General features: G+C 35.4%; 1 protein-coding gene across 22 annotated transcripts in view; it reads left to right on the top strand.

The window, feature by feature from the left end:
• ABI3BP (ABI family member 3 binding protein) overlaps positions 1-27,153 on the top strand; it is a 301,592-nt gene that overhangs the window by 184,288 nt on the left and 90,151 nt on the right. For 14 of the 22 annotated variants that reach the window (XM_078146663.1, XM_020999893.2, XM_020999891.2 and 11 more), the window contains 16 exons: positions 1,526-1,603; positions 2,168-2,242; positions 3,611-3,688; positions 7,627-7,707; positions 11,275-11,349; positions 12,848-12,913; positions 16,159-16,239; positions 16,800-16,847; positions 18,304-18,384; positions 19,599-19,646; positions 21,162-21,245; positions 22,328-22,375; positions 22,984-23,031; positions 24,562-24,645; positions 25,613-25,672; positions 26,263-26,364. In XM_078146663.1, coding sequence (XP_078002789.1) covers positions 1,526-1,603; positions 2,168-2,242; positions 3,611-3,688; positions 7,627-7,707; positions 11,275-11,349; positions 12,848-12,913; positions 16,159-16,239; positions 16,800-16,847; positions 18,304-18,384; positions 19,599-19,646; positions 21,162-21,245; positions 22,328-22,375; positions 22,984-23,031; positions 24,562-24,645; positions 25,613-25,672; positions 26,263-26,364 — 1,137 coding nt within the window. The remainder of the gene's footprint in view (positions 1-1,525; positions 1,604-2,167; positions 2,243-3,610; positions 3,689-7,626; positions 7,708-11,274; positions 11,350-12,847; positions 12,914-16,158; positions 16,240-16,799; positions 16,848-18,303; positions 18,385-19,598; positions 19,647-21,161; positions 21,246-22,327; positions 22,376-22,983; positions 23,032-24,561; positions 24,646-25,612; positions 25,673-26,262; positions 26,365-27,153) is intronic. The other 8 variants (XM_020999876.2, XM_020999884.2, XM_078146657.1 and 5 more) reach the window with 8 other exon arrangements.

Below are 27,153 nucleotides of genomic sequence, written 5' to 3'. Positions count from 1 at the left end.
ATGTTTATGACTGATTCAAGAGTTGGAGACTCATACATTGGTCATCACAGGATCATAATGTTATAGATCTGCTTGAGACAACATGGTGTTAATATTAGGCCGTTAGACTGCCTTCAAAGACAGGTTCAAGTCTCAGTTTTGCCAGTTGTTAGCTACTTAACAATGTGAAAATCAATCTCTCTGAAACATAGTCCCTTCATCTGTACAGTGGGCATAACAATTCTTCTACCATCCACCTCATGGGAGTATTAAGAGTAAGGTGCTTTTTTAATCTTGAAGTGCTATGCAAGGTATCTCTAAAGTCTTAGTGCAGTTGTAAGCTCTAATAGATTAAAACTTCTCTAAGAATTTGGGGACATCCTGTATAAATGTAAGTCATTATTGCCTATATAATATGTATTGCAACAAAGGGATTGATTCCTACTGACCTATCACATGCTATTGTTTTGTTATTTGGAAAAGTTTGCTTATTTGTGTGCAAAATTGTGTGTGCAAATATATATATAATATATGTACACACACACACACACACACACACACACACACATATATACACATATTATTTCTGACTGGGCACTAGCTATGTTTCCAAAATCTGACTCCATAGTTACATATTGCTATATCTTAGTGTATTATTTAATGTCATGATGTTCTATAGAATCATGGAATTGGATTTCAGGGGGTAAGGAGTCCATGCCCCTACCCAGTAGAAAATCCCCTTCAACAGTATACTTGATATGGTCCTCCATAATGGAGGACAGTTATAAACAACATAAAATACAAAACTGTGAAGTAGAATGCTTAGCATGGATTCCACTAGTGGTTACAAAATACAAAGAGAACTAGCTGTGTGACCCGGGGCAAGTCGCTTAACCCCAATTGCCTAAGAAGAAAAATAAATTTTTTTAAAAATACAAAGAGATAAACTTGGAATCACAGGACCTGAGTTTGAATTGTGGATCCATCTTCTCACTAACTATGCCACATTGGATAAGCCATTTAACCACTCTGGGTACCCATTTCCTTATTTGCAAAGTGAGAAAGTTGGACTAAATGATAGCTAAGGTCCTTTTTATCTCTACATCCATGATGCTGTCAAATATATTTCCATTTTGCAACTTGTTTTGTCTTCAGTCCTAGTTATTTGAATTGTGCGTATTTTTCAAATATGCATCCATCTCTAACTTCCAATGACTGCATTAATACTATTGGTCAACAGTCTTTCAAGTAGTTCGTAGGTCTAGAGCTGGAAGGGACTTAGAGGCCATTAGTCCAACTGCCCCATTTTACAGATGAAGAAATGGAGGCCTTGGGAGGTGTGGTGACTTGTCTAAAGTCACACAGGTGACAAAGCAGCACAGGCAAGATTGGAACTCAGAAACTGTGATTCAGAGCTCAATACTCTTTCCACTGGGTCCCTTCAAATGACTTCTTTCCTCCTTCTAGACATAACTTGCTATTGATGAGTTAGCATTCGATTTCTGAGGCTGTTTGCTCCCGTATAACTTGTTGACATTTATTCCAGCAGCAACAAGTGTTTCTACTCTGGACCCTGCCCCATCTAAAACTTCTAGAACAATTGAACAGCCAAGGGCAACACTGGGTAATGTTTTTAATAGCAAATTCTCACTTCATTTTTCATCAAAGGAAAGCCCACTGTGAATGGCTTTCTTCCAAAGAACCACCCCATTCCATCACATCTAATCATGTATCTCTTTGCTGCTTCTGAATACATAGCTGCTGTTGTTTTTTTTCTCCTTATGATTAATGATTTTCATGCCCTCTACCTGGCTTTACTTAGAAGACATAGCAGATGATATTTTCACTGTCTCAAAAGGAGTAAGACAATACACTACGAAATCTGCATGTGAAAGCGACATCCTCACCATCACCATCTCTCTTCCACATCCCTTTGTCTTTGTATTCATTCCAGCACACTTGGATGCACTCACCCTAATTTTGGTCATCAAATGATCAGTATCATTCTACCTTTGGCTTTTCCTCTTTGGATATTTCATTTTATTCACCAGCTTTCACGAATCCATGAGCTGTTCATTTTTCGTCATTGACTTGTGGCTTGTCATTCATATCAGCTAAAAGCATGTTAGTGCTCTAGGTCTCCTTGTATTAACTAAATTGGGCTGGGGTGGGGACTGTTTTATTTCAGCTCCAAATGAAACACCGCTTCTTCCTCAAAAACCGAAAATATCTGCCAGTCCTGAAACACAACACACTACATTTGGTAACTACTGATACTTATGCAATTTTGTATGTTATTAAAGTAGCAAAGGGGCAAAAATTAATCATGTTGCACCAAAGAAAAATTCACTCACTTCATAGGATTGTGGTATCAAATGAGATAATATAAAATGTCTGAAAAACCTTAGTGCAGAGCTTAAGCTTAAAACTGTGCCAAGACTTTTGGGTTACCCTGTGTGTGTGTGTGTGTGTGTGTGTGTGTATAGTGCTCTGCAATATACATATATATAATATATATATTTATATATATAGTGTTTCATAAACCTTGCCATTACTATATAATTGTTAGCTGTTATTTTTATCATAGTTAGTATTTTTAATTTTTCTCCTTGCCAATATCATGAATTCTTTAATAGTCAAGGGTTTCTATGAACCACAATATAAAATATAGTATTAATGATCAAATATAAATAATTTACATAATTACATAATCTTTATTCTAACAAATGATTTCTTTCCTATTATCTCAATTAGAAAAATCTAAAAACGTGATTGAGAATTATACTTTATCCCTTCTGTTCAGTTAAATTTAATTCAGCTTAGTACAGAGTACTTTCCCTGGGATATAAATACAAATAGTATCAGGTACGATCTGTGGGTTATATCATGCTGAAAAAAGGAAAGGGGAGGATGAAGGACAATAGCAAAATCATATTATTTGTAGTGGGAATTTTATAAGCCACAAGGTATGTTAACTCATGTAAGGATACTAAAGAGCCATAGCACTAGAAATTTATTTCTACTTCTGAAGAAGAGCGAGCTTGCAAAATTCAAAGAGTTCTTATTTTCCTGCTTCCCAAGGCCAAATTATCCATACTGCCTACTGCACTATACACAGGTAAATCAGACTAAAAGCATTTGACCTGTCTTCTCTTGCTTCCATGCATTTGTATATAGTCTCTCATAATTAGAAATGTCACTCCCTTTAGTTCCCTGTTAAAATCTCTATCTTTCTCCAAAAGCTCAGGTCAGGTTCTGCCTCTTTCATAAAGCCTAAATGGTAGGAGCTGTGTCCCTTTTTATTTTTATATCCCCCAATATCTAGCATGCAGCAAGCAATCAATAAATGTTTGCTGAATTGAACAGGATTCTTGGATTTTTTCTAAAATATACTCACCCCCACAAAGTATGATTAAATATAGTGTGTGTTCTGCAATTTAGCTCAATATGATTCTATCAACAATGTTTGTTGAGTACCTATCATATACGATAAACACTGAGCGACAGAAAAGATCTGTTGATATATACATAGACCTTGCCCTTGTGAATTTATGGTCTACGTGCAATATGATTGCCAGCTGAAGAAAAATCATTTAATGAAAAATTATCAAAAAGAATCTGCTTCTTTCAGCTTTCACACAAACCACATCCATTCCTTCTACACCTAAGCGACGACGGCTCAAGATCAAACCAACAGGAACCAAACGTGGTAACTAAGACTTTTATGACCCAGAATTTTGAATTCCAAAAGTGTCTTGTTAATCCTTCTATTAAAAGTAAAGTGACATGGTTTACTGTAACTAAAGTTGAAAAACTGATGGGTTGCAGCTCTAATGATAATCAAAATCTTTTATTAATTCAAGTAGTAGATGATATTTTATGTAAATTAAGGTATAAACATACAAATGACATTCTATGATAACGTAATGCAATGTGATATAAAGGTAGATGTCGATTCTTACTGTGTATATTTCATAAGTGCCCATTAAATTAAGCTTTTCCTCAACAAGAGGCAGGAAAGTAAGGTAGAGAGTCAGCCTCAAAGTTGATAATATGGGTTTAAGTACTGACGCCTGCCTTGTCTGTTTCAAAGTTCTGGATTTCTATATATTGTATTTTCTTAGGCATGTACCTATACCGTACAATTTTATGCTTTAAGTTTAATATAACATTAGATTCTTTCTGTGCAGTAGGTCAAGTCAATAAGCACTTATTAAGCACCTACTATGTGCCAGGAACTGTGTTAAGCACTGAGAATTCAGAGAAAGGTAAAAAGTTTCTGCTTTTAAGGAACTCATAATCTAGTGAGGGACACAACATATAAACAACTATCTACAAACAAGATCAATACAGGAAAAATTGGAGATATTCTCAGAAGGAAGTCACTAACATTAAGTAAGACAGAGAAATGTTTCTTTCACAAGATGACGTTTTAGCTGAGACTTGAAGGAAGCCAGGAAAGACAGGAGGCAGCGGTGAGCTTTACTGGGGCACCACCAGCCAGGATAAATTTCTCCTAAGAATATGTATGCACACAGAGAAATTTGTATTTAAGTTTATCAGCCTAGAATATTGTTGTTCGTTATTACTGATTAAACTAAATATAGTTGCATTTGTTATTTGCCCAACTTGGTCTAAATTTATCTTTAAATGACCCCCACTATTTAACTGAGTTTCAAATACCTTTCTTACAATTATCAGTTAGGTAATTTCTTAACATTACTTGTTAAATAGTTTAGAGTTTTAAAAATGTTGTTCAGGTCTTCTTTGGAATATCTTCTTATTCTCACTCTGATCTCTAAATATTTCTTTCTTTCTGTTGCCAGAAGGAAAAAAAAAGCATGGAAACCCTCACCCTTAAACTTTCTAAAAGTCCTAAACTGACATGGACAAATCTAAATATTAATGGTATTTCCTTAGTAAATAACTACTTTGTAGCTTCATTTGCCCAGGGAAAATCCAGTATCATAGGTTGTATGTGATATGACTAGACACTTACTCCAAATGTTCCATTTGGACAACATTGGAGATCTCACATGTATAACCAGCATTATTCCACAGTTATAGATGACTTGCCCATTATCCAAGTGATATGAAATAAGCAAACAAACATTATTCTATGAATTGATCAAAAAATATATTGAGGTGGAACAAGGGACTGATGTCATGTCAGTTTCAAGTACCATAAGTAAAATCAAGTCATATGTACTTTGGTTTCTTGAATGAGTAAGGTACCCAAGAATCCAAAGAAGATAGAAAGCATAAAGCTTTATTTTCAATAGGCTAATTAACGTGAACTTTGCTAGAATTTTATTATGCCTTAGTTTCACAGTAATTTGTTGTATCAGGCGTGTCTAATAACTTTAAAATTATTTTTCTTGTGCCTGAGATTATGGTGTAAATGCCTAGGTTGAAAAATATACAGTGTGGCGTTTAAAGAACAGGCAGCTCTCATTGGCCACATGTGAAAATCATCTGTACTGTTGTTTACATGCATCATTTTGGACAAGTGTACCTTGTCTGCTTTGCTACAATACTATTACAGTTGATACTATGATTAATAGCTTTCTGTTTTAGAGAGGCTGAACGTACTCTTAAAATTCATTTTCTAAAGCCACATCAAAGCTTAGTATTGACTTTTCAGTCAAACTGTTTTATGACACATCTATTTTATCATAAAAAGTATTTTAGAGTGACAATATTTCCAGATTTCATAATGAAGACTTCTCTTTTTTCTTTCTCCCTACCTAGTATAAGTCTCTAAAGCCCAAAACATCTCTAAATTGATTCTCTTACTTTATTTTCCAATTACCAAGAAAACTCAGTTTGTTTCTTTAAAACTCAAAGTATTAACCCAGAAGCATCACACATCAAATTTGAAAATTGCTGGAACTTTCCTTAATTTCCAAGTTCTAAAATTAAAATAATTTTCAAAACACGTATTTTGGTACAATGGGTTTTTTTCTAATAGAAATCAAAATGATACAGTAGAGTGATCTCATCATACCCAGACTCTTCAGCTCTCATCAAGAAATTTCTCTTTCAGCAATTATACCCCTGACAATGTCAGAAATTTGTAAAAATCATTAAGGCTTGGATAATTAGAGAGTTCATTGGCTGGAAAAAGAAAATGGATTCTATTGCTAAAGATGAATAGCATTCTGATCAGATAATGCAGATAGACTTTTGGTTAGAAAGTAAAAAAAAATAATTCTAATCACCTTAGAAGCCTGCTCTGTTTTTGTTCTTCCCTGTTCTCTGGGAGAAAATAATAAATCATCTTTTTCTATTGCTTAGTTGAAGTCTTTCTAAAGTTCCAGTCTGATTCTAGTCAGCTAGAATCTGAAGAAGATATAAAGAATGAGGAAAATCATCATCTAATTAAGAGATAGACTGTGGTTTATGAGAGAAGTGAGGAATATTGGGTAAGAATGATTTATTGATTCTGGTGAGCTAAACACTTGCATAAAATGTAGGGAACATGTTGAGCAAAATTTTCTGTCAGCTAAATATCAAGTCACGTTGTATCTATGAGTCAGTCTCCATGGATAACTTTTAAGATGTTTGGATTTGGAGGATAGAAGGAATCTAGGGCCAATCTATTTCTAGCATAGTTCCTAGCATGCAGGTGGTGCCTAATAAATGCTTTTTGATTGGTTGATTTATAATACTACATTTACTTTTCCACTCTTATAATGTATGATCTAATGCTTAAGTTCTTAGCTCTAGGCAGATTATATTTTCCACTACAGGGCTCAATTAATTTTTAATTAGTGTATCTTTACTAGAAGTTTAAATTAAGAATTTCAATTAGATAGAATGAGTAAGGCCACTGATATAATTTACTTAATTGGGCATACTGAGAGTGACACCAAAGAAGGAGAAAAAGGTTTCTCAAATGTTCAAAAATTTTAATTTCCCCCACTTTCAATTGGATGTGGCAGTAAGACTTTCAAGTATATAGGTGTTGGGCCACTGGCAGTGAGGGATTAGGCAAAAGGACAGAAGCAGATTGGTGAATGATCTCTTATGACAGTGGGTGAGGTTTCCAAGTTAGTGAAAAGGAATGGAACACTCAGAAAAGATGAAGTTGTGGGTAGCGTAGTCAACAGCACTGAAAATCCCTAACCAAATGAATCAGAGTCCTAACAGGAACTGTGTATGAGAAGGGGAGCGAGGGAGAGGGGAGGTACAAGTTTATTCCTTTCAAACTCATGCTTAGCTTTAAATTTGTGTTGTCTTGTAACAATCACATTGGCACACAGTTGTGGATAGAGACCAGCTGTTAGGCAAAACACAGAATGTCAGTGACTATCTAGGTTGTTAACTTGAATGAAATGTCTTTTCTGAGGTAATTTTTTCTGTGATTACAGGATGAAATTTGAAAAGATTATGTTTTTTTTCCCTGAATTTTGGATATGGTACATATATGATGTCAGTACCATTTATTTTTTATTGTGGATCCCCAAAATGGATTTCTATGAGGAAATTTATGCTTGTAAATAAGAGTAAACCATCCTCTTGTCATCTCAGGATTTTTAAGTATTTCTAGCAAATGCGGAGTTTGTTTTGAAGAAGTTAGTGGGGCTACATCCTTTTAATATCTGCCTGCTAATACTCTAAAGATGATACCTGCTTTCCCAACAGTGATAAGCTCAACCACTTCAGAATCTACACCAAAGCCCAAACCAACTTCTCTTGAACTTGAGAGCCCTCCAGCAACACCGGGTAACAATATTATTTCTGCCAATCATTGCTTTATTTTTTGATAGGTCATTAAATTTTAGCAGGCTGGTCATCAAACTTTCTTGAAGTACATTAGCTGAACTTTCCTGTTCCTCTATTGCAGACATTCCATAGTGCTGATTTTTCTTGAGTTTTTGAATGGCAACAATGATAAGTTAAGACTTTTGTCATCAGAACCCTGTAAAACTGAGTATACAGAATGTCCCAGAAGTCTTAGTGCCATTTTAAGATGGCATGAAGATTTTGGGAATCACCATGCATTTCTCCAAGCCAAAATGACCTACCCACCAGGCTTCAAATTCATCTAACCAGTAATAACATCATTATTTTAATTCTATTAAATGTAGGTCTTAAACTGTTCTAAGAATAATTAGTTCTTAAAACCTTTAATTCTGACAAAAAAAAACAACCTGGCAAAAATCTTATGTACAGTAATTTTAAGAGCCTAGTTTATTATCAGTTTTAGGAATTGTGAATAGTACAAACGGTTATTAACCTCAAATCCACAATTGGATTACGTTGCTACCTATCGTCCTATGGTAAAAGAGTTAATCATTTGTAGTCTAAACTTGTTCCATTTATCCCTATTTGAATTTTATCATTTCAGAATTCCTTTGCGGAATCAATCTTTTTAGAAAATTGTTTCAGTTAGATTTTTCTCTCATTGAAGTAGGATTGAGAGTATGTTATAGGGAAACAGTTGGGGCAGCTAGATGGCGCAGCGGATAGAGCACCGGCCCTGAAGTCAGGAGGACCTGAGTTCAAATCAAGTTTCAGACCAGAGACTTGACACTTACTAGCTGTGTAACCCTAGGCATGCCACTTAATCCCAATTGCCAAAAAAAAAAAAAAAGAAAATAATCATTTATGAAAAGGAAATCATAGGATCATAGGAAATCATAGTTAGAAGGGACCTGAAAGGTCATCTAGGGCCCAAAGTTTGCTAAACTTTTTCCACTAGTGACCCCTTCAGTGCTTCTTAAACTATGGGTCATGACTGAACCCCCTCACTTTATAGATGAGGGAATTGAAACTGAAAGAGATTAAATGACTTGCCCAAAGCCACACCTAGTAAGTGTCTAAGGCAGGATTCAAACCCAAGTCTTCCTGACTCCAAGTCCAGCATTGTACCTACTACACCACATTGAGGGTACTAGTAGAAAGAAAAAGTCAAATGAAAGCAATGAAGGTAGGTTTGTTAACTTCTGTACTATAAACAGGTTGTTAAAATAAGAAGGTTGTCTAACTAGATTACCTTGTTTTTCCTAATGATCCTCATTTTATGCTTATTTTTCATTTTGTATGACTTCCCATTTCTTCTGATGAACTTTTATAGACTATATTATTTTTGAAGCAGAATTTTGGTCCCCATTTGGTCTTTCCCTCAAAATTAATTCTAATTAATTAATTAATTCAAATTTAAATTAACCCAAGTTAAATTCAAATTATTTCAAGTCTTCAGAAGCAAATGCAATGGGAATTACTATTTAGCCAAATACCAAATAATAACAGAAACAGCATGACTTATTTTCATTTTCCAAGGACATAGTTTTCTCTTATCCTTACAAAAAAAAAAAGACAGCTTTCATTTAGTTAGATCAGGGTCCTGATTGTGCCTAAGAGAATTAAGTTGGACACGTTGCCAACCTTTCCATTAGTGGTCTGTACAATGCGTTCATGTGGCACATTTTGACTGCGTGAAGGCTCTAAGTAGGTATGAGGTTCAGCCTGATTCCTGAAGACTACAAAAAGAAAGGAAGTTTATTAATTCTTTTTTTCTCCATTTCTCAAAGGAAGTACATTTTATTTATTCTAAGTCTAAAACATATACCAGGGCAGAATTAGCACAGTTGAAACCCTATTTGCAGTCATCTCTAAGAAACTTTTCAAGGCTTCCACTATGGTGCCAATGAGAAGGTAAATTCAATTATCTCAAAAATAGGATGATTTGGGAGTGTCACATTGTATTGCAAATTATTTATTGTCCAATAAAGAATCAATTCCATCTGTCATTGTCTTAGTTGTGCATTCTCATGCAAGTCTCAAGTTCTCATCTGCCAAATTAAAAAATGGAATTGATTACATGTTTTAATCAATTTGAGTATTAACATTTATCAACAAATGTTTTGAGTACCATGTTTTCAGTCATGGAAAAAGTATGGGAATGCCATTCCTGCATGTTAGTGGAAATTAACTTTAAGTCAGTCCTAGAAAGTAATGACTTTCCTCAATCATATTTAAAAGGCATTCCTAAGTAATAAATTATTTTGTATTATCCATGAAAGTCAATCATTATTATTATTTTTATGTAGAGTTCTAAGACTGGAGCATATAAGCATTGTGTTGTTTTATGGAGATTTATAATAATACATGTTTTCATAATAATAGACTTTTGCTCATGTATAACATGCAATGAGAGCAGTGTGCTATATCAATCAAGTTAGGAAGACCTGGGTTCATGTCTTGAATCTTACACATTTCTATTGTGACTCTTCAAGTCATCAAACCTCCCATTTCCCTTGCAGCTCTTTCAGACTATAATGATCCTGATCTGAGTCTATAGGAAGAGGTGCTGGAGTTTGCTATCCTAATGGTATCACAGGGCATAGAGTCAAACCTGAGAGAGAACTTAAAAGCCATTTACATTTTACAGATGAAATATGGGGGTCCAGCCCAAGCAATACTAACAATAATAATAATGTCTAATAAGTTGGTCAATTCTCTTACAAATTTTCTTATTATGTCTATGTAAATTCAAAAGTAGTAGAAGTTTATGCTGTCAAATTTATGTAGGCAATATGTAATATTTAAAAACTCAGTGAAATCAGCAGTCTCCTTCAGGCACAAAGAAACTGGGGAGCAGGGCAGCAACTTTGAAGAGATGTAAATTTTTGATGACGGACATCCTCTATTTTCCTTCCTTCTTTGTGGCTCCTGTTTTTCCCTTGTTCTGGTTTTGAATGCATCTCGGAAGCCAATTATATTTCCATTTTAAGTAGTAATGGATAGTGGTATTTACTTAGCAGATCACTTGCTTTCTTTCTTTTCCCTATTCCTCATTAAAGCTAAAATGTTGGGTTCTGCAAATTTAAATACTATATTACCTGCCATGTATACTTGCAACACACGTCACAAGAGAAATCAGCTTTCTTCAAAGTCTATGTGTTATTCATTACCAAAACTCTGGCACATTCTTTTCTTTCCAGGAATGTATAAGCATCTATTTTAAAAGATCATTGAGTATGGGCTCTGCAGTACAGTTTACGTAATCTTTATCTTTCTTCTTGCACTAGCTTCACCCCTTTCTTACTTACTTTGTTGCCAAGTTTCAAAGATACTAGAATCCTACTTTTGATGAGCTAAGCTCATTAATGACATTTCCCAGGCAGCTCAAATTTCTTTCTTCTCACATAAGTCACCCTTTTTTGTTCTTGTGCAAGGATAATCTTTCCATAGATGTGCACTGTGACTTCAGATCACATCTGCAATTGTGTAATAAGTTCAGAAGAACTGAAAATTCTACAACTTCTCTTTGTCTTTTTTTTACAGCTCCTAAAGAGATACTTCCTGTTCCCCCCAAACCAACATCTCCCCCAGGCCCAGAAGTATCTCAACTAACTCCTGGTAAATTTAACATCAGAAATGCATGGATAGGGGGGTAAAGTGGTCAAAATGAGATAAGACCAGCAAGGATGGCTAATGGTATCCATCAGAATGTTTCTTTTTTCCCAGAGAGGAAATATCCCTTCATTAGATTGATATCTAACTTGAGCATATTACATAATGCAAATTCAAGAGTGTGGACTCCAGTGAATTACATTTGTAACCATGTCTTATTTTTCTGGATAACTTACTAATTTTCTAGTTTGGACAAATGCACTATTAAAATGTCCAAAAGAAAAAAATTACGTCCAAAGATTTTGCAACAAAACTGAAAAAGTCCATTAGGAAAATATTAAAATCGTATAGATTAATTTCCTGTAAAGCACACCAGAAAGAGGAAACATCTTCAGCTATTGATGTTTTATAAAGTAGCAAGAAACTTTTAGGAATGTTTAAGAAGTATAATAAACCCAAAAAGTTGTTGAGTTGACCTTAGTGGAATAAGGTTTTTCTTTTCTGAAATTGGTGCCAACTGAACAGTTTGTCCCTACCCCCATGTTATAATATATTTCATTAATATTGTCCTAGGCTTGCATTTTTATGATAAGTAGCTATCCACAAAAAAAAAACCCATCTGGATACACATTTTGGAAAGTAGAAGTTACTTTTGGCTTTTCAGAGACTAGGCAGAAAAACCCCTTGACGGAATACCCAAAACAATCATAACTGAAAACATAACTTTGATGACAGGAATTTCTTATAAATTTATATTAGGAAGTCATTCAGTTATTGACAGATACAGCTCATATATGACCTAATCGGAAAATTTAAGAGTAATAGGTTATAAAAAAAGAGTACTAGGTTATAAGGAAAACATTCACCAAATGAGTATTTTGTCTTTATTGATGCTTCCCTAAGGAATGATCATTTTCTCAAAATGTTAAGAAATTTATGGGGTTTTTTTTTAGTAGAAAACTGTTTTCACAATTAAATGTGCCCAGCCCAGGAAATACAGTTTATTCTCTGGCCATAAACTCTATCATTCATAGAGGAATCTTTGAAATAAAAAAGTGATTCATTGAAAGTAATGAAATCAAAACAGAGCAAGAAACTGATTAGTTATCTAGGGCCTGATCTTCCTCTCTCGGATGGACCTTCACCATCCAATGGAAAGATAAAAGTTAAGTAATAGGTGACAACATTTTTTTTCAGTCCAGTTTCCCTCAGCTCAAAGAGGTGCACTGTACTCTCTATTTATAGAAGTAGTGCATCTCCAGAGCAGTAGGAGATATGAATGATTGTCAGAATGTGAATTGGTTTCAAAGAACAAAAAATCATTCTTCTGACTTTCCTTGTGGTTTTCTGAGAATGTGTAGAATAACCAGTGATTCATTCTACTCAGTGAGTTGCGCTCAGTATTCATCAGTGAAGTAACACTCTTAATTTAACAGGAAATCTCATTCCCTACTTGGATTGTGCTGTTCAATATTTTCCTTGGTTTTGCTTATTTTTGTTATAGCCCAGAAGTCTGTTAGTATCGAAACTTCACCAGCACCACTTTCACCACTGTCACCAACGACAATAGGTAATGGAATTTCCTTTAGTGAGTGGTTATATTTTCTGTTTCTTTCAGAGCCTGTCTTTGCTAGGATAGAAAAATATCCCTCCTTATTTCCCTTTATGTTCAAGTTCATACCCATTAATTATCACCATGTTTCTAAGTTTGTCAGATCTGTTCTTCAGACCCTTTTTCCTCCTGTCCTTCCAACATCTTCTGAGTAAGATCATAGAAGCCCATCCAAACCTTGCTCACATTCTACCTTAAAATGTGCTTTTGCTTTCGTAAAACATTCATTGCCTTTGCTTTTACATGAGGGCAAAATTAGGATGAATTTAATTCCTTTGTTTATTACTCTAAATCTAGGTATTATCTCCAGCAGAGTGCCATGGTTTCCCTGAAATACATGTGTGCAATTCATCTTTGAATCTTCTTTTTTGTCTCCATTCTTGAAGCTTCCAGTTACTCTGTCAGGTTGTTTATTGTCTCATGAAAGGAAAATGCGGAAATTAATATTTCTAAAAATATGGGTCACCAAGGCAGAAAATACCTCGGTGTCCATGTAAACCTATGGAGATGATCTGATATTACTGGTTTTAATGTATAGCTATTATGTTTCATTTGTGTTTAGGAAGTTGATTTATAGAATGATTGGAAGTGAAATTAAGTTAAGTGAAATTAAAATGGAAAGTGAAATTTCTGTAGAGAGAGAACAGCTACATGAGCAGCCTATCTCCTCCCCAGTTCTTTTGGGAAGATGAACACTGGGAATTTAAGTACAAAAACAAAGCACTCCCAGACCTCGAGTAATACCGAACCTTAGATGTGGAAGGAATCTTTGAGGTAATCTAGTTCAGTCATCTACCCAAAGCAGGAATCCCTATCAGATGTTCTGTTACCATCTATTTGAAAATTATTTTGTGATGGCAGGCTCACTGATTTGTGGAGCAGTTCTGTTTATGAGCACATCAAGTTGTCAGAAAGTGCTTACTTACACTCCCTAAAATTTCCATCCATTCAGTGTAGTTGTGCCCATTGCAGTAATTCAGAATAATGTTTCACAGAGCATTTTTAAAGATATTTATTATATCCACACTTTTTTCTTTGGGCTAAACATACCCAATTGTTTCACCAATTTCTCTTATAATACAACTTCCAAGTCCTTCACCTCCTGATAGTCCCTTATCTAAGTAACATTTATCAATACTTCATTAAAACATGTCACTCCCCACTGCATATAGTCCTCCAGATGAGGTCTCGCCAGAGAGTACAATGTAACAGCTTCCTCTTTTTTATTATGAGCCCTATACTTCTAAGAACTTAACAAAATTTCAAGTACTCATTACATTATTGACTCATTAAGCTTGCTGTTGAACAATAGTGCCAGATCTTTTGTATACTAACTACCCCTTTAGCTGCCTCCTCTAATTGAGTGATTGATTTTTAAAATGAAAAACATAAAGGGAAAACTGTATGTGTTCTCTGATACACAAATGTATTGTTATTTCCCCTGTGGTAATATTCCCTTCATGAATTTGTCACAGTTAATCAATGCCTGTCCATCCTATGCAGCACTTATCAATGGTCTCGCCTAAGCTTCCCACACGGGCTCTATTCAAAGTGCTTGCTCATGCCGCCTCGCCATTCTCTTAACAAGATGACAGTGAAGCATGAAGGTTGTCCATAGTCTCATAGGTAGATTTTGACCTGGAAAATATCTTTAAAACCGTTTAATCTAACCCCTTAATTTTTTCAGACAGAAAACTGTAATTTTCTCAGAGTGTTTCTCATAGAGATTAGAGCTAACCAAGCACTCTTATTCCAAATCGAATGCTCTGTCCATTGTACCATTCCATCTCCCTCATCAGTTGTCCATCTTGCACTGGGATTGACCCACCTTTTTTCTCCTTCATTGTGAATTTCTCTGTTGACTTCCTTTAATATTCTTTTGTTTAGAATGTCTTACAATCCACTCACAACCATCATTGTTAAATTCCATCTCATCTTTTCAATCCATTGCTCTAACCTATCTTTTGCAGAACATTATCTCTCAGCTGCCCCAATGACTCAATGCCTTTAACATTAATTCATCATTACTTCCATCTCATTTCCAGAGAAAACTCTTATTTTTTCCTTTCTTTTTAAAGTTGGCTGAATCAGCATTTCAAGTAATAAAAAATTAGCTGCGTCCAAATAAAGTTTGAAGTTATATGTTGGTGTATTTGTGGTTTAAAGTTTAAAAAGCAAAACAAATTTAAAAAGGCTTCTCCCCCGTCCCAAACTCAGTTCCAAACGGAACATGGACTTTTATTCCTAAAAGTTTCATATGACCTTTCTTGTGCACCTTTAAACATACCACTTTGAAATTCTTCTTGCTTCTATTTCATGTATGCTCATTTTTGTTTTTCATTTAATGATTTAAAAAGTCACTGGTCTGTCTCTTTTTCCTGTGAGAAAAACCAATGACCCATCCCAAAAGACCCTATTTCATTGGGAATCTAGTGGTGAAAAGTTGTTGAGGTCAGATTTGGGAGAGTGGTTCAAGTGTGAAAAAATTAACTTAGACCTTCTCTGTAGCCATTGGTGATGAGTACAGGTGGACCCCAAGAATGTTGAGGTGCTACCTGAAATGATATATACATTTGGATCCTAGTGTCCTGAAATAATTTGTTTGGACAGTCTCCAGGTTAAAGAAAGGCATTTGCTGGGGTAATGCACCCAAGTGGGCCTACTACCCCATGTAGAAGGCAGAGCTTAGGCCATAGGCCCTGCTCCTCTAAGGGAGAAGAGCAGTCCCTACTTCCTGTAGGAGGCAAAAGCAGTTAGCCAGGGTAAAGGTATGGCTGAAATATAATTTTATGGAATAGGGAAAAGAAGACAAGAGAATGGGAGGAGTAAGCATGGCTCCAAAATGCCTGGGATATCTCAGGTGGTCTGGAGGTGATAAGCAAAGAGAACAGGAAAGAGGAGGTCAAGAGCTGTTCTAGAATTGAGGGTGCTTTGTGAAAGTACACAGATAAGTTCACGGTGGGGAACTTCAATGCATAGTCTTCTTTGATCACTTTTCTGGCTGGTCATGTCCTGCATCACATCCTGCTTGCTCCATCTGCCTCAAGCACTCTTTTCCAACTCATCAAAGCAACCATACAGGTTGAGATATTTCCACAATAAGTAAAAGGAAAACTTAAGTATTCCTCAAAGATATAAGTACCCTTGACAAGTTTCCAGAGTTATGGTAGTTATAATAATCAGGAATTTCTTTTTTTCTTCAGCTACACCAAAATCAAAACGGCCCGGTCATCGGCGGCGTCCTAAAACCACACCTAGCCCCAAAGCACCCCCCACCAAATCTGGTAAATGTGTTGTTGGTATTTTAGCAGAATGATTGTCATGTTGAAGAGAGTGTGACCCAATGGTTTAGGCATCAGATTCAATGTATTCACAATTATGACTGTTCTTTGCACTGATTAAGCACTCATAGTGGTAAGCAATGACAGTATTCCCAGAATATACATAAGGTGTTTTTTAATATCTCTTATCTAAGATGAATACTCATTATAGAGGTGCAGGCCATCTAACAAATTTGATGCAAACCTGTTAACAAGTAAATAAGAGAGGGAAAATGTGCAAAAGGTAGAATTGTAGGCTTGAAAAAGAAGAACATTGCCCTCTGTCCCCATTTCCCCTCTTGCTTGTGAGTATTGAACTTGGTGTTCAGAGCTTCTCTCTTTCCTGAAGGTCATGAGGAAACTTCTTATAGCAGAAAAAAAAGTTACTTTGAATAAAATAGAGATATTGATTATTTGTGTACAAACACATGGTTAATTTTAAAGAAAATAGCCTTCCTGTAATTCCTTCCTCCTCAGTACTGTTTCTGTTTTGTCTTGTTTCTTGGTTTGTTCCTGTGATATAGCCCTGGAACCTGTTATACTAACGACTGAAACAACAAAGACTACAATAGGTAATTCTGCTCTCCTGGTACTGATTCAGTGGATGGCCACATCCCCTTTTTCCTCTTCATCCCTTCAGGCAAACCCATAGGCTGTTGCTACTCTGTGTGTTTGTCCAGCAGCATCTTCTCTCACCAGATCATTTCATGCTTCCCTTAGAGATTTTCTTATCTTTGTCTGAAAATAACTGTCTTCAAAGAAGAATCATATTATGATAAATTCAAAGAAGCTATGAATTTATTACCATCACTAACATATCATCCTCCCATCATATGCACCATAGCCTTGACAAAACCTTTTAATGTTAAATTTCAGGCAAGGTCAGGGTTTCTGTAAGAAAAAAAAATGACGAATTATTTTTATTGCAGCACTATGGATTCCAGTGAGTTGCTTTACCCCCCGACTTCCTTTACCTGCATGAAGTTCTATGTTTTTCATCCATGTTTTTCTGAGGAATGGCATTCCTCCATGTTCATAAATCTTGATCCTCGGTAATGAGTCAAATAAAAAGATTACCCTAGACTTAGTAACATGAGATCAGAAAAGCTCCAAAACAGCAGGGGAAGGGGGGAATGATATTGATGCCACATTAGCAGTTGTTCTTTTATTATTTCCCAGCATCTGCAAGGAGATGTGCCATAACTCTACTCTGGAAAACTGCAGAAAATCATAACTAAGTAGCCAGACATATGTAATAACAAGTGTTTTCAGTTATTTATTCTAGAAAACCCAATTAGTGAATTTTTCACCCCTATTTTTCAGTTTTTTCATGATCATATTGAGAAGCTGAACAAGAAAACTTGAACTTGTAATACTTTGATGTTCTTTGGGTTATTTATGGATAAAAATCATTTCATGTCTTTCGTTGTTTCTGGATCCAACTTTATTTTAGAATATTCTTAAAAGATTCACCTTCAGGTAGGAGCTAAAAAATTAAAATACTCAGTTAAAATTTATTAGTAGGGGCAGATAGGTGGCATAGCGGATAGAGCACTGGCCCTGGAGTCAGGAGGACCTCCGTTCAAATCCAGCCTCAGACCAGAGACTTGACACTTACTGCGTCAAGCTGTGTGACTCTGAGCAAGTCACTTAACCCAATTGCCTCATCCAAAAAAAATGTATTACTAGGTCAAAAATTAGTTAAGCCCATCTCTTTTTATGTATTTATATCAATATATACATCAGATTTATAGAATATTTTTCTTTTGGTGTGTGTCATGAAGTGGTGTTTAATGCAGCTTTAATTTGAATTTTCTCAGTTGTGTCCTAGAACTTTTCTCATTTTAGTTTCAAAACCATCAAAATAAGCAAAGACCACACCTAGTCCAGGTATGCCAGAGATCAGATCTGATCAACATGTTTTTCCATGCCTTAATCTAGATGTAGGAAAGAGAATTATAACTAAGTTTAGTCTTAAAATTCCAATCTGTGATTATTACACTAACCTCAGCGCTATTTTTTCTTTAGCTTCCAAACCACCCCGGTCCAAACCTAAAGGTCGTAAGGTTAAAACCACACCAAGTACATCTACAACACACACCATATCTGGTAAACTTCATTTCTAACACTTTTGTTCAAGAAATCTTGATCTCTACCCGGGTGTTTCCAATTTGAATGGTAGATGTGTGCACTCACCTAGTTGCTATGATTTTGTTCAATATCTTCTTAAAGTCCGCATGTTGGTTTGACAAATGTTAAATGATCAAATATGTGTGAAAAATGGTAAGCAATTTTTAAAACCTCTGGAATGCCTACTTTCAATATTGTGTTATCTTAGAAAGCAGAGCCTTTAGGGAAAAAATTGGTAGGTTATTGTCCTAAGCATGCTTAGCTTTTCACAATGTGAACCCCTATCAAAGAATCTCTTTGGTTTTTATTAAATCTGGACTTCACATTTTTCAGAAAGTGACTATTAATGTTCATTACTATTTGTTATTTAATGTCCACAATAGCTGACATAATGTATTTGTAGGCATAGTAGGGGGGGAGGGAATAAAAGTAAATAGACATGTTTTTACCTTCCTTAAAAGTGATGAAAATCAGGGGCAGCTAGGGGTGCAGTGGATAGAGCTCCAGCCTTGGAGTCAGGAGGCCCTGAGTTCAAATCCAGCCTTAGACACTTGACACTTACTAGCTGTGTGACCTGGGCAAGTCACTTAACCCTTATTGCCTCACCAAAAACAAAAGTGATGAAAATCCCTTCTGATATTCTAAATAAGTCATTTTAAAAGTAGTTGCAATTTATGTATCAGGCTTAAAGTTCAACAGATTTCGAAAGAGTTTTTATTCAGGAAAAGACAAATAAGATTCTAATTTGCTCTGAATGGAGTCTTGTAATAAACAGGTGTATCAGGAAACTTCCTGATAAAAGGAAAAGATGAATAAGATTCTAATTTGTTGTATGTGGAGTCTTGTAATAATATACCTGTAATAAACTGGCTTTTCAAGGAAGTTCTTGAGGTCCTATAGAACTAGTTTTTGGTTCATCCATAACTTAGAACATTTGGAATACATGCTAATTTAATTTTAATTTAAAATAATTTTTAAATTTAGAATAAATTTATTTAAAAATAAATTAATCTTCATTTTACTCTGATTTAAGTACCAGTTGGTTCAAATGAAATAAGTTTTGTAAGATCCTCTGTAAACCAAAAAGAATTATACAATATAAGCTATCGTTATTTAGAACCCTAATTAGAGCATCTCTTTCTGGTTTTAATTATATGTGTCAGTTTATTTTCATATTTTTGTTTATGATGCAGCATATGTACCTGTTACACACAGTACAGAGGCATCGAGGACAACTCTGGGTAATAACAGATTTGTACCCCCTTAGTTAATGCTTCTTTTGATTGTCCCTTTTGATCTTTGTGGTTGGTGTCCTTGATTCTCTTTCCTCTTCCCTCCTGCCATCTTTCATTCACCACCCAAAGTTGTGTATTTCCTACCCTCTCCTAAAGGCACTTCATCAATTTATTCACCCTGGCACCATTTTCTATATAGTTCACACCTCTGTATTTTCCTTTAGTTGTATGAATGATTTTGGTGATTTTCAGTTTCTAGAATCTTAGGATGTGAAGAATACCAAGATTTTTTGTATCAGACTTATTGAGCACTTAGTTTTATTAATGTATCAATGCATATACACAATTTATGTATACATGTATATATGTGTTATCAATGAATGAGTGGAGTGATAAGTACGTTTATTTAAGGATGTCAACTTAAATCTGCTTATAGAAATGCTGAGTAAGGTTTCCAAGTGATCAAATGCACCTGGTAATTTCTGAGGCTAAGCAACCTTGGTATATGTCTCTCTCCACTGTTCCTTACCTCTCATTTTGTCTTCTTCTGCTTTCCAACTGTGTCTATGCATCTGTCAGTAAAATTTCTTCCAAGACTGAGTATGAGACATTGATGAGATTTTCTTCCTTCGGAATTTTTCATCAGAAATAAGCCATGAATGTATTTTTTGTCCCAGAGATTTTTTTGATTTTCCTTCATCTCTTTCACAATAAATTTTAGCTTATCAAAAAAATGTTCAATAACTTTTCCAGGCTTCAGATATCATGCTCTGTGCTTCTCACAATGAGTACTGAGTTACTTATTATATAAATGCTTGAAAAGCTTTGGGTATCAAAATTGTATTTTAATTATCTTACATTTAATTTTCTAGTTCTTAAGAAAGACAAAATAGAGACAACTGAAATATAAGTCACTTTGGTCCAGTTGTTCATTGATCCAGTTGTTAATTTCCACCAAAATTACATAATTTTGGATGATGAGATGGTTATATGACTTCATAAGATGGCAGTTCCTTATTTTACATAATCTGAAAATAACTTATGAATCTCCAGGCTTTTTTCCCTTGAAGGTCTAGGTTTCTTACTTGAAGAATTGTCTCTTAGAAATGAACAGATTATTGTTTATACAGTATTGTTACTTTAGAATTGTGTACAATCTTTTAATATATACTTGATCTTGGAACTTTAAAATTCTAATATCAGTGGTATTTGGAGAAACTACAAAATGTTTCAGTTTAAAATAATAACTTTCCAAAATGTCTTATGCATCTGAAAATAACCTGCAATTTTAATGAAATTAGGCATCCAACCTTAGCAGTCATTATTCAACATTCAATAGATATTTATTAAATGCATACTGTGTGGTTAGTATTAGGCAATGCAAAGAAGTATATGACATTAACCATAACCTCCAGGTGCTTTTAATTGAGGTAGGAAGGTAAGACATATGCACCTGAAATGATCAATAACAGTATTCTTATCCTTGTTCACCTTAATAATATAGGTGCCTTCTTTCTTTAGCTTCACAGTTGGACAAATCACCACCACATGCAGGTCCCCAACTTAAAACGACACTAAGTCCAGATGTGCCAGAGATCAAACCTGGTAAATGTGTTCTTTATTATTTAGCAGAGTTCAGAGTTTGAGTTATACCTGTAGGTTACAAATTAGGGAATGTTATTACAGAGAGAAGTAGTCCTGGGTTCAAATCCTGCCTCTAACACATTCCATCTCTATGGACCTCTACAAGTCACTTAAGCTCTTAAATTGCAGAGCAGGTGCTAGTCTTCATGGCTGGAGAGAGAATCCTCATCAGGAATTGCCTATAGCAATGAAATCACAAGTCCTATTTAAAAAAAAAAAACAACAGACAAGGACAAGGATCCAGAAAACCCAATGTATGGCTTCTCCTTCTCCGTTCCCATATACTTCCATAAGGAAGGTGATAAGATAAAAAGCATAGTAAGGGTGTTCACTCTTTTGTTCCTTTGATCTAACCATCAATTTTTGCTACTGTTATGACGGAACTTCCATTCATACCCACCCATTACTAGGCTGCATGCTTGCTACTCTCATGACCTGAGATATGGTTCATTTCCCCTCAGTCTTACCATTCAAATTTCAAATAGTTTAGTGTGTGTGTGCGTGTGTGTGTGTGAGTGTGTGTGTGTACACACATCTATATATGCCTTTTCTGAGATCAATCGACCTATCTAGATATAGATCAATCAATCTCAGAAAAGGGAAGTGTATTAATGAAGGGAAACCAGCTGAAAAAGAATTCCTCAGCTTTAAGGAAAGATGAAACTTCCCAGTTCCAAAGATTATCAGAAAAGTAAACTGTGCCTGAAAATGTTATCTAGTTTGATAAACTGTATTGCAAATATGTTTGTTTCATAATTTTAACTACTTAAAGTAGGTCTTATTTTAAGACAGACAAATCAAATGAACATATTTGAATAAGAATGAAGGTTCCTGGATTCTACATTGGAGCCCATTTTTTAACTTAGCTTCTCAGGTTTGGATAAAAAGGATCATTTTACCTATTTTACATTAAACGTAAATTAGGTGCTCTTTAACTTAACATACTAAGGAAGATTTTAGACTTAGGGCAATTTTCCAGTGTTTTATGTTACTCACATGGGTGTTTTTGGTTTTCTTTTGTATTTTTGTTGTATCTTGGGAAGTCATGGAATCTGCAACATTCAAAACTGATACCATGGTAACAACAATAGGTAAAACATGAATCAGTGTCTATCGCAGCTTTTCCTTTTCATCTCTGCAGTCACAGTTCATAGGTGGGGCCCGTCCCCTATGTTGGCTTTGTATCATCCTTAGGAATATTTCCTGGTAATGATAACTAATAATTAAAGGAAGACCAGTCAGTAAAGTGCTATGACATGGCTACAAATTTCTCCCTGTCATCCTCCTATATCATATACCTTTGTCTTAACATCATCATTATCTGCTTGGATGAATCAAAGTTTGGGGCTGTTATATGGAAAGTAACTTAGGATAATCATGCATCATTTGTGCTATTCACATCATGAATTTTCTTCATCTTAGCATCCTTATTGTCTGTCTTTCTGTCTTTTTTTTTTTTACATTTCAGTTGACATTATCCTTGTGATGAATGGGAACTATGTCTGGAAATTGTTTGTCAAAAACTGGAGGGTGTAATTTCGATGAATTGAATTCACTTTGCCACTGAATTGAGTGTTCATTCAAAAGCACTCCAATGACCTCCACTGAGAGTTCAAATATAAAGTAAAAGCAACTTGATGGAAAATTGAGTTTCTGTACTTTGTAAAAAACCATCTGTATCTATTTGTTCCTATTGCAGCCCCAGGACCAGGGACAGTTATAACTCATTCTCCAACAACAACATTAGGTAATTGTGCGTTGCAACTCCTTACCAGTTGGTTTCGTATGCTTCTTCTACTCAGTCCTAGGCATCCCTGACAGGAGGCCTTTTTTTCTGGGAGATGGCCATGCATTATTTTTTTGTTCCCATAAAATTTCATTTTCTCCAAAAGGCATTTTAAAATGGCTATTGGAGAGGAAGATTTAATATACCTGTCATTTAAAAAGACCCTGCTGCAATCCCACATGGAAGCCATCTTCATTCCCTGGCACATAGCTAAAACTAGCTATCAGATCAAGTCATCAAAAGTATATCTGTCTGGGACCAAAATAAATGCCTCCTAAAACTGAGTTCCAAACAAAGCTGGCCAATTGGCCCCTTTTTCAAAATGGTGATGCTTTATGTTTCTTTTCCTTTAATAAACATAAATTCCTTCCAATAATAATAGCTAGCATTTAGACAGAGTTTTAAGCACTTTACAAATATTATCGTATTTGATCCTCACAACAACTCTGTGAGGTAGAGGCTATTATCTCCATTTTGCAGATGAGGAAACTGAGACAAACAGGTTAAGTGACTTGCCCGGGCTCATATGGTTAGTAAGTGCCTGAGGAACGATTTGAACATAAATCTTCCCAGCTGCAAATTGAGTGTTCTATCCACTAGGGCTCTGTGCCTTAGCTACCTCTGTTCACTTGTTTTATCTACCTTGCTTTCACTATTGAGTTCAATTTTATACTTCCAATGAGTGGCTTGAAAATGAGGTCTTTTGTGTTCTGCCTGGTTATTATTCAAATGGAAAACTAACCAAAAACTTTTATTATGAAGGTTAACTGTGTACTGTATTGCTTTTAACTTTATTTCCCTACTTGTGTTACATATTTTCCTGGCTCTTAGTCAAGTTTCTTCCCCTGATTTTCAATCTAAGTTCAGCTTATGCAAAAAGCTAAGTATTGTAGCTATTTACTCTTGAGAAGATGATGGAAAATTACCTAAATCTGAAATCTCAGAGAGTTTTAAATTAAAATTTCTATTTCACTCTTCTATCGCTATCTTGATATTATTCAAATCAAGTAGAAAAATCAAAAAAGCTACCTTCTCCCCCCCCCCAAAAAAAGTTATCTACCATATGTCAAAAGGATAAAGCAATAAAAAACAACAACTTTATTTCTTCTTTCTTTTTCCTTACCCAGAAGTGGTCTGGAGATTTTTTTAAAACATAACTGGAGGGGCAGCTAGGTGGTGCAGTAGATAGAGCACCAGCCGTGAAGTCAGGAAGACCTGAGTTCAAATGGGGTCTCAGACCAACACTTGATGCTTACTAGCTGTGTGACCCTGGGCAAATCACTTAACCCTAATTGCCTTGCCAAAAAAACAAACAAAAAACAACCCATAGCTGGAATAAGGAAATTAAACCTAAAAGAAGATCTGACCCTCCTAATCATATCTTTCTAAAAGCTATTATCAATTCCTATATAATAGAGGTTTCTAAGTAATCTTAGTAAGAGCATTCTTAACTTTGACTAGTGAAATAATCCAACTACTTTCTTTCTTCAGCTCAAATAAAAACAAAGCCTCCTCGTCGAAAGAGTCCTAAACCTAAAACTACAGTGAAACCAGAGAAACCACAGACCAAATCTGGTAAAAAGTCATCTTCGGTGTTTTGAGCAAAATTGAATCTTTTGTTTTAGATGGCTGACATTTGTAACATGTCCATTTGATTAGATTTCTGGATACTTGATGAGTTTTCTGAACTTCCTACAGGAAGCTGGATATTTCTTAAGCATTAATAGCATTTCTATAGGAGTAGCAAATGTGCTATATCTTAGCCTCTTCCTCTCTGCTTCTCCTTCCTCGCCCATCCTCCTTACCTCTTTTTTTTTCCTCCTTTCTCCTTCACATAGGTTAGGGAACTGTATTCATAATTGATGAAGAAGAACCATTTCTATTCTCTTCTCCTCCTCCTCAATTGCCATTTCTCGGTGTTTCAGGAACCCTCTACAAATTGTCAGGCTGGCAACATAATGTAAAAGGGTGAACGAGAAACTGGACCAGGTTGTTAGTGAAAGAAAAGCACACATTTGCCTTCATCCTGGATATGTTCAATGATCGCTCCAGTAGTTAGTGGACAGAAAGAGTGCCCTATCCCCACAAGCAAGAAAATTAATGGAATAAAATCCTTCAGAGACTAAAATACCTATCAGAAACTTTAATAATCTTTGCTTATGTATCATTTCTCTCCCAGAGTATTTAATGGGTGAAAATCAAAAGGGTTTTTTTTCATAATTTTCCATGTCATCTGGCATCAAATCACTAGAAATCTGGGAAAAGTTCTAGCTGACCTTATAGGGATGTTTAGCACAATCCAGGGGATGTGGTTCTTTTATGAGATGAATTGGTACTAGCCATAGTTTATTCATATCTTCAGAAACCAGATGTCTGCTTTTACTCAGCTCAGAAGTATAAAAAAAGACACAATTCTTTAGTACATTGAGGATCAGCATTATACTCCAGTAAGACTGATATTCAAGTGAAATGTCTGGTCTTTTGTAAGCTTTTAGATGTCTCTATTTCAGTTTTTTTTAATTAATTTATCTATTTATATCAGTTCCTACTACAGCTTTAGAACCTGCCACCCTTAGAACTGTGACTCCAGTAACAACATTAGGTAATTGATGTCCTTCGTCAAATAAAATTATACGTGCTTTTCCTACTCATTCATTGTCAGACCCATATCCATCACCGTCACCATCATCATCATTATCATTGTAGGTTCACTGATTTTATGAAGCTGCCATGCCATTGTATGTGTTACCATCAGCTATATTAACTCATCTTAAGGAGATTGAAGTCTCTTAAGATAAGTCACCTGCTGTCATTAGTGTTGTTTTTAATGGAGCTGAGATAATATGTATTTTCAGGCAATCTGTCTAACTCATCTCTAGGCTTAAAAGTGCTCTATGTCTTTTTCCTGTCTTGTGTTTTTATTTATACAGTATTCTCTTTGGAAGGTGAATTCCAGAGAAGATTAGGGGTGTATCTGTCTCTTTGTTACATATTTAGACCAATGAGCTTTTTTTATTCTACTACCATGAGATTCCTTGAAGGCCCTTTACACCTCTCACTCTCCATCTTCTTAAGAACTGCATGAATTTTATGTTATCTAATGAGCACTGGGAAATGCAGGCATATGTCTAATCTTATCCACAGTTTCTAGGACCATCATAACTTAAATAACTAAGCATTTTCTTTCTCTAGCACCCAAAGTGCCTACAAGGACACGGCGTCCACGTCCACGCCCAAGCCCACGCCCACCCCAAACTACTACTCCACATCCTGGAGCACCTCAAACCAAACCTGGTAAATGTGTCATTTGGTATTGGAGTAGAAGGAGTAGCAGTTCACAGCCTTGAGGCAAATAGCAAACAGCTGATGAGGAGCATAGGAGGCGGTCCTCACTAATACCCTACTTCTTAGGAGAATTGGTGACACACAGCATGGTCGACAGCTGCTTCAGCTGAAAAATAGAGTCCCAGTCAATCCCAAACCACAAGGTTAAATCAGACCAATCTGTGTTGGGGTTAGATAGGGTCTTATGTCTTAGCCGAATTGCCCATGCTTTCTGCCCTATTTAGATTTCTGTTGTTGTTATTGTTGTTTTTAAATCATTCTCAGTGACTGTGAGAAATTAAGTGATAATCTTCTCTTTGCATATTGTAAATTTTTTTCCATGACAAAGTATCAAAAGTACGTAGCCAAAAGGCTGATTTAAATCCAAAAAGCGTTTCTTCATTATCTATCATTATTCTTGAAACCATGAAAAGCTGTTTGGGGTTACGAAAGGAGTAGTAAACTTATTCTCTGGTCTTAGGGAGTTCATGGTCTATTTATGGAAATCAGTTTTACATACATGAAACAATAATATAAAGTAATATATGTCCACATGCAAGGTTGTAGATTGTTTGCTTTAAACTCAAGTTCTAAGTGCCTAGTTAATACTCATTCATTTATTTAACAAATATTTAATAAGCCCTGCTCATGTACAAAGTATTCAGAGAGATACACAGCAAGGATAAATATAGTTCTTACCTTGAGAAACTTGTAATCCGAGAAGGATGAAAAGAGACAGAGACAAATAAATAGAACACA

This window comes from Phascolarctos cinereus, unplaced genomic scaffold, assembly GCF_003287225.1.
Source record: "Phascolarctos cinereus isolate Bilbo 61053 unplaced genomic scaffold, phaCin_HiC Scaffold_726;HRSCAF=1367, whole genome shotgun sequence".
NCBI lineage: Eukaryota > Metazoa > Chordata > Mammalia > Diprotodontia > Phascolarctidae > Phascolarctos > Phascolarctos cinereus.
This window is presented reverse-complemented; position numbering and strand designations above follow the sequence as displayed.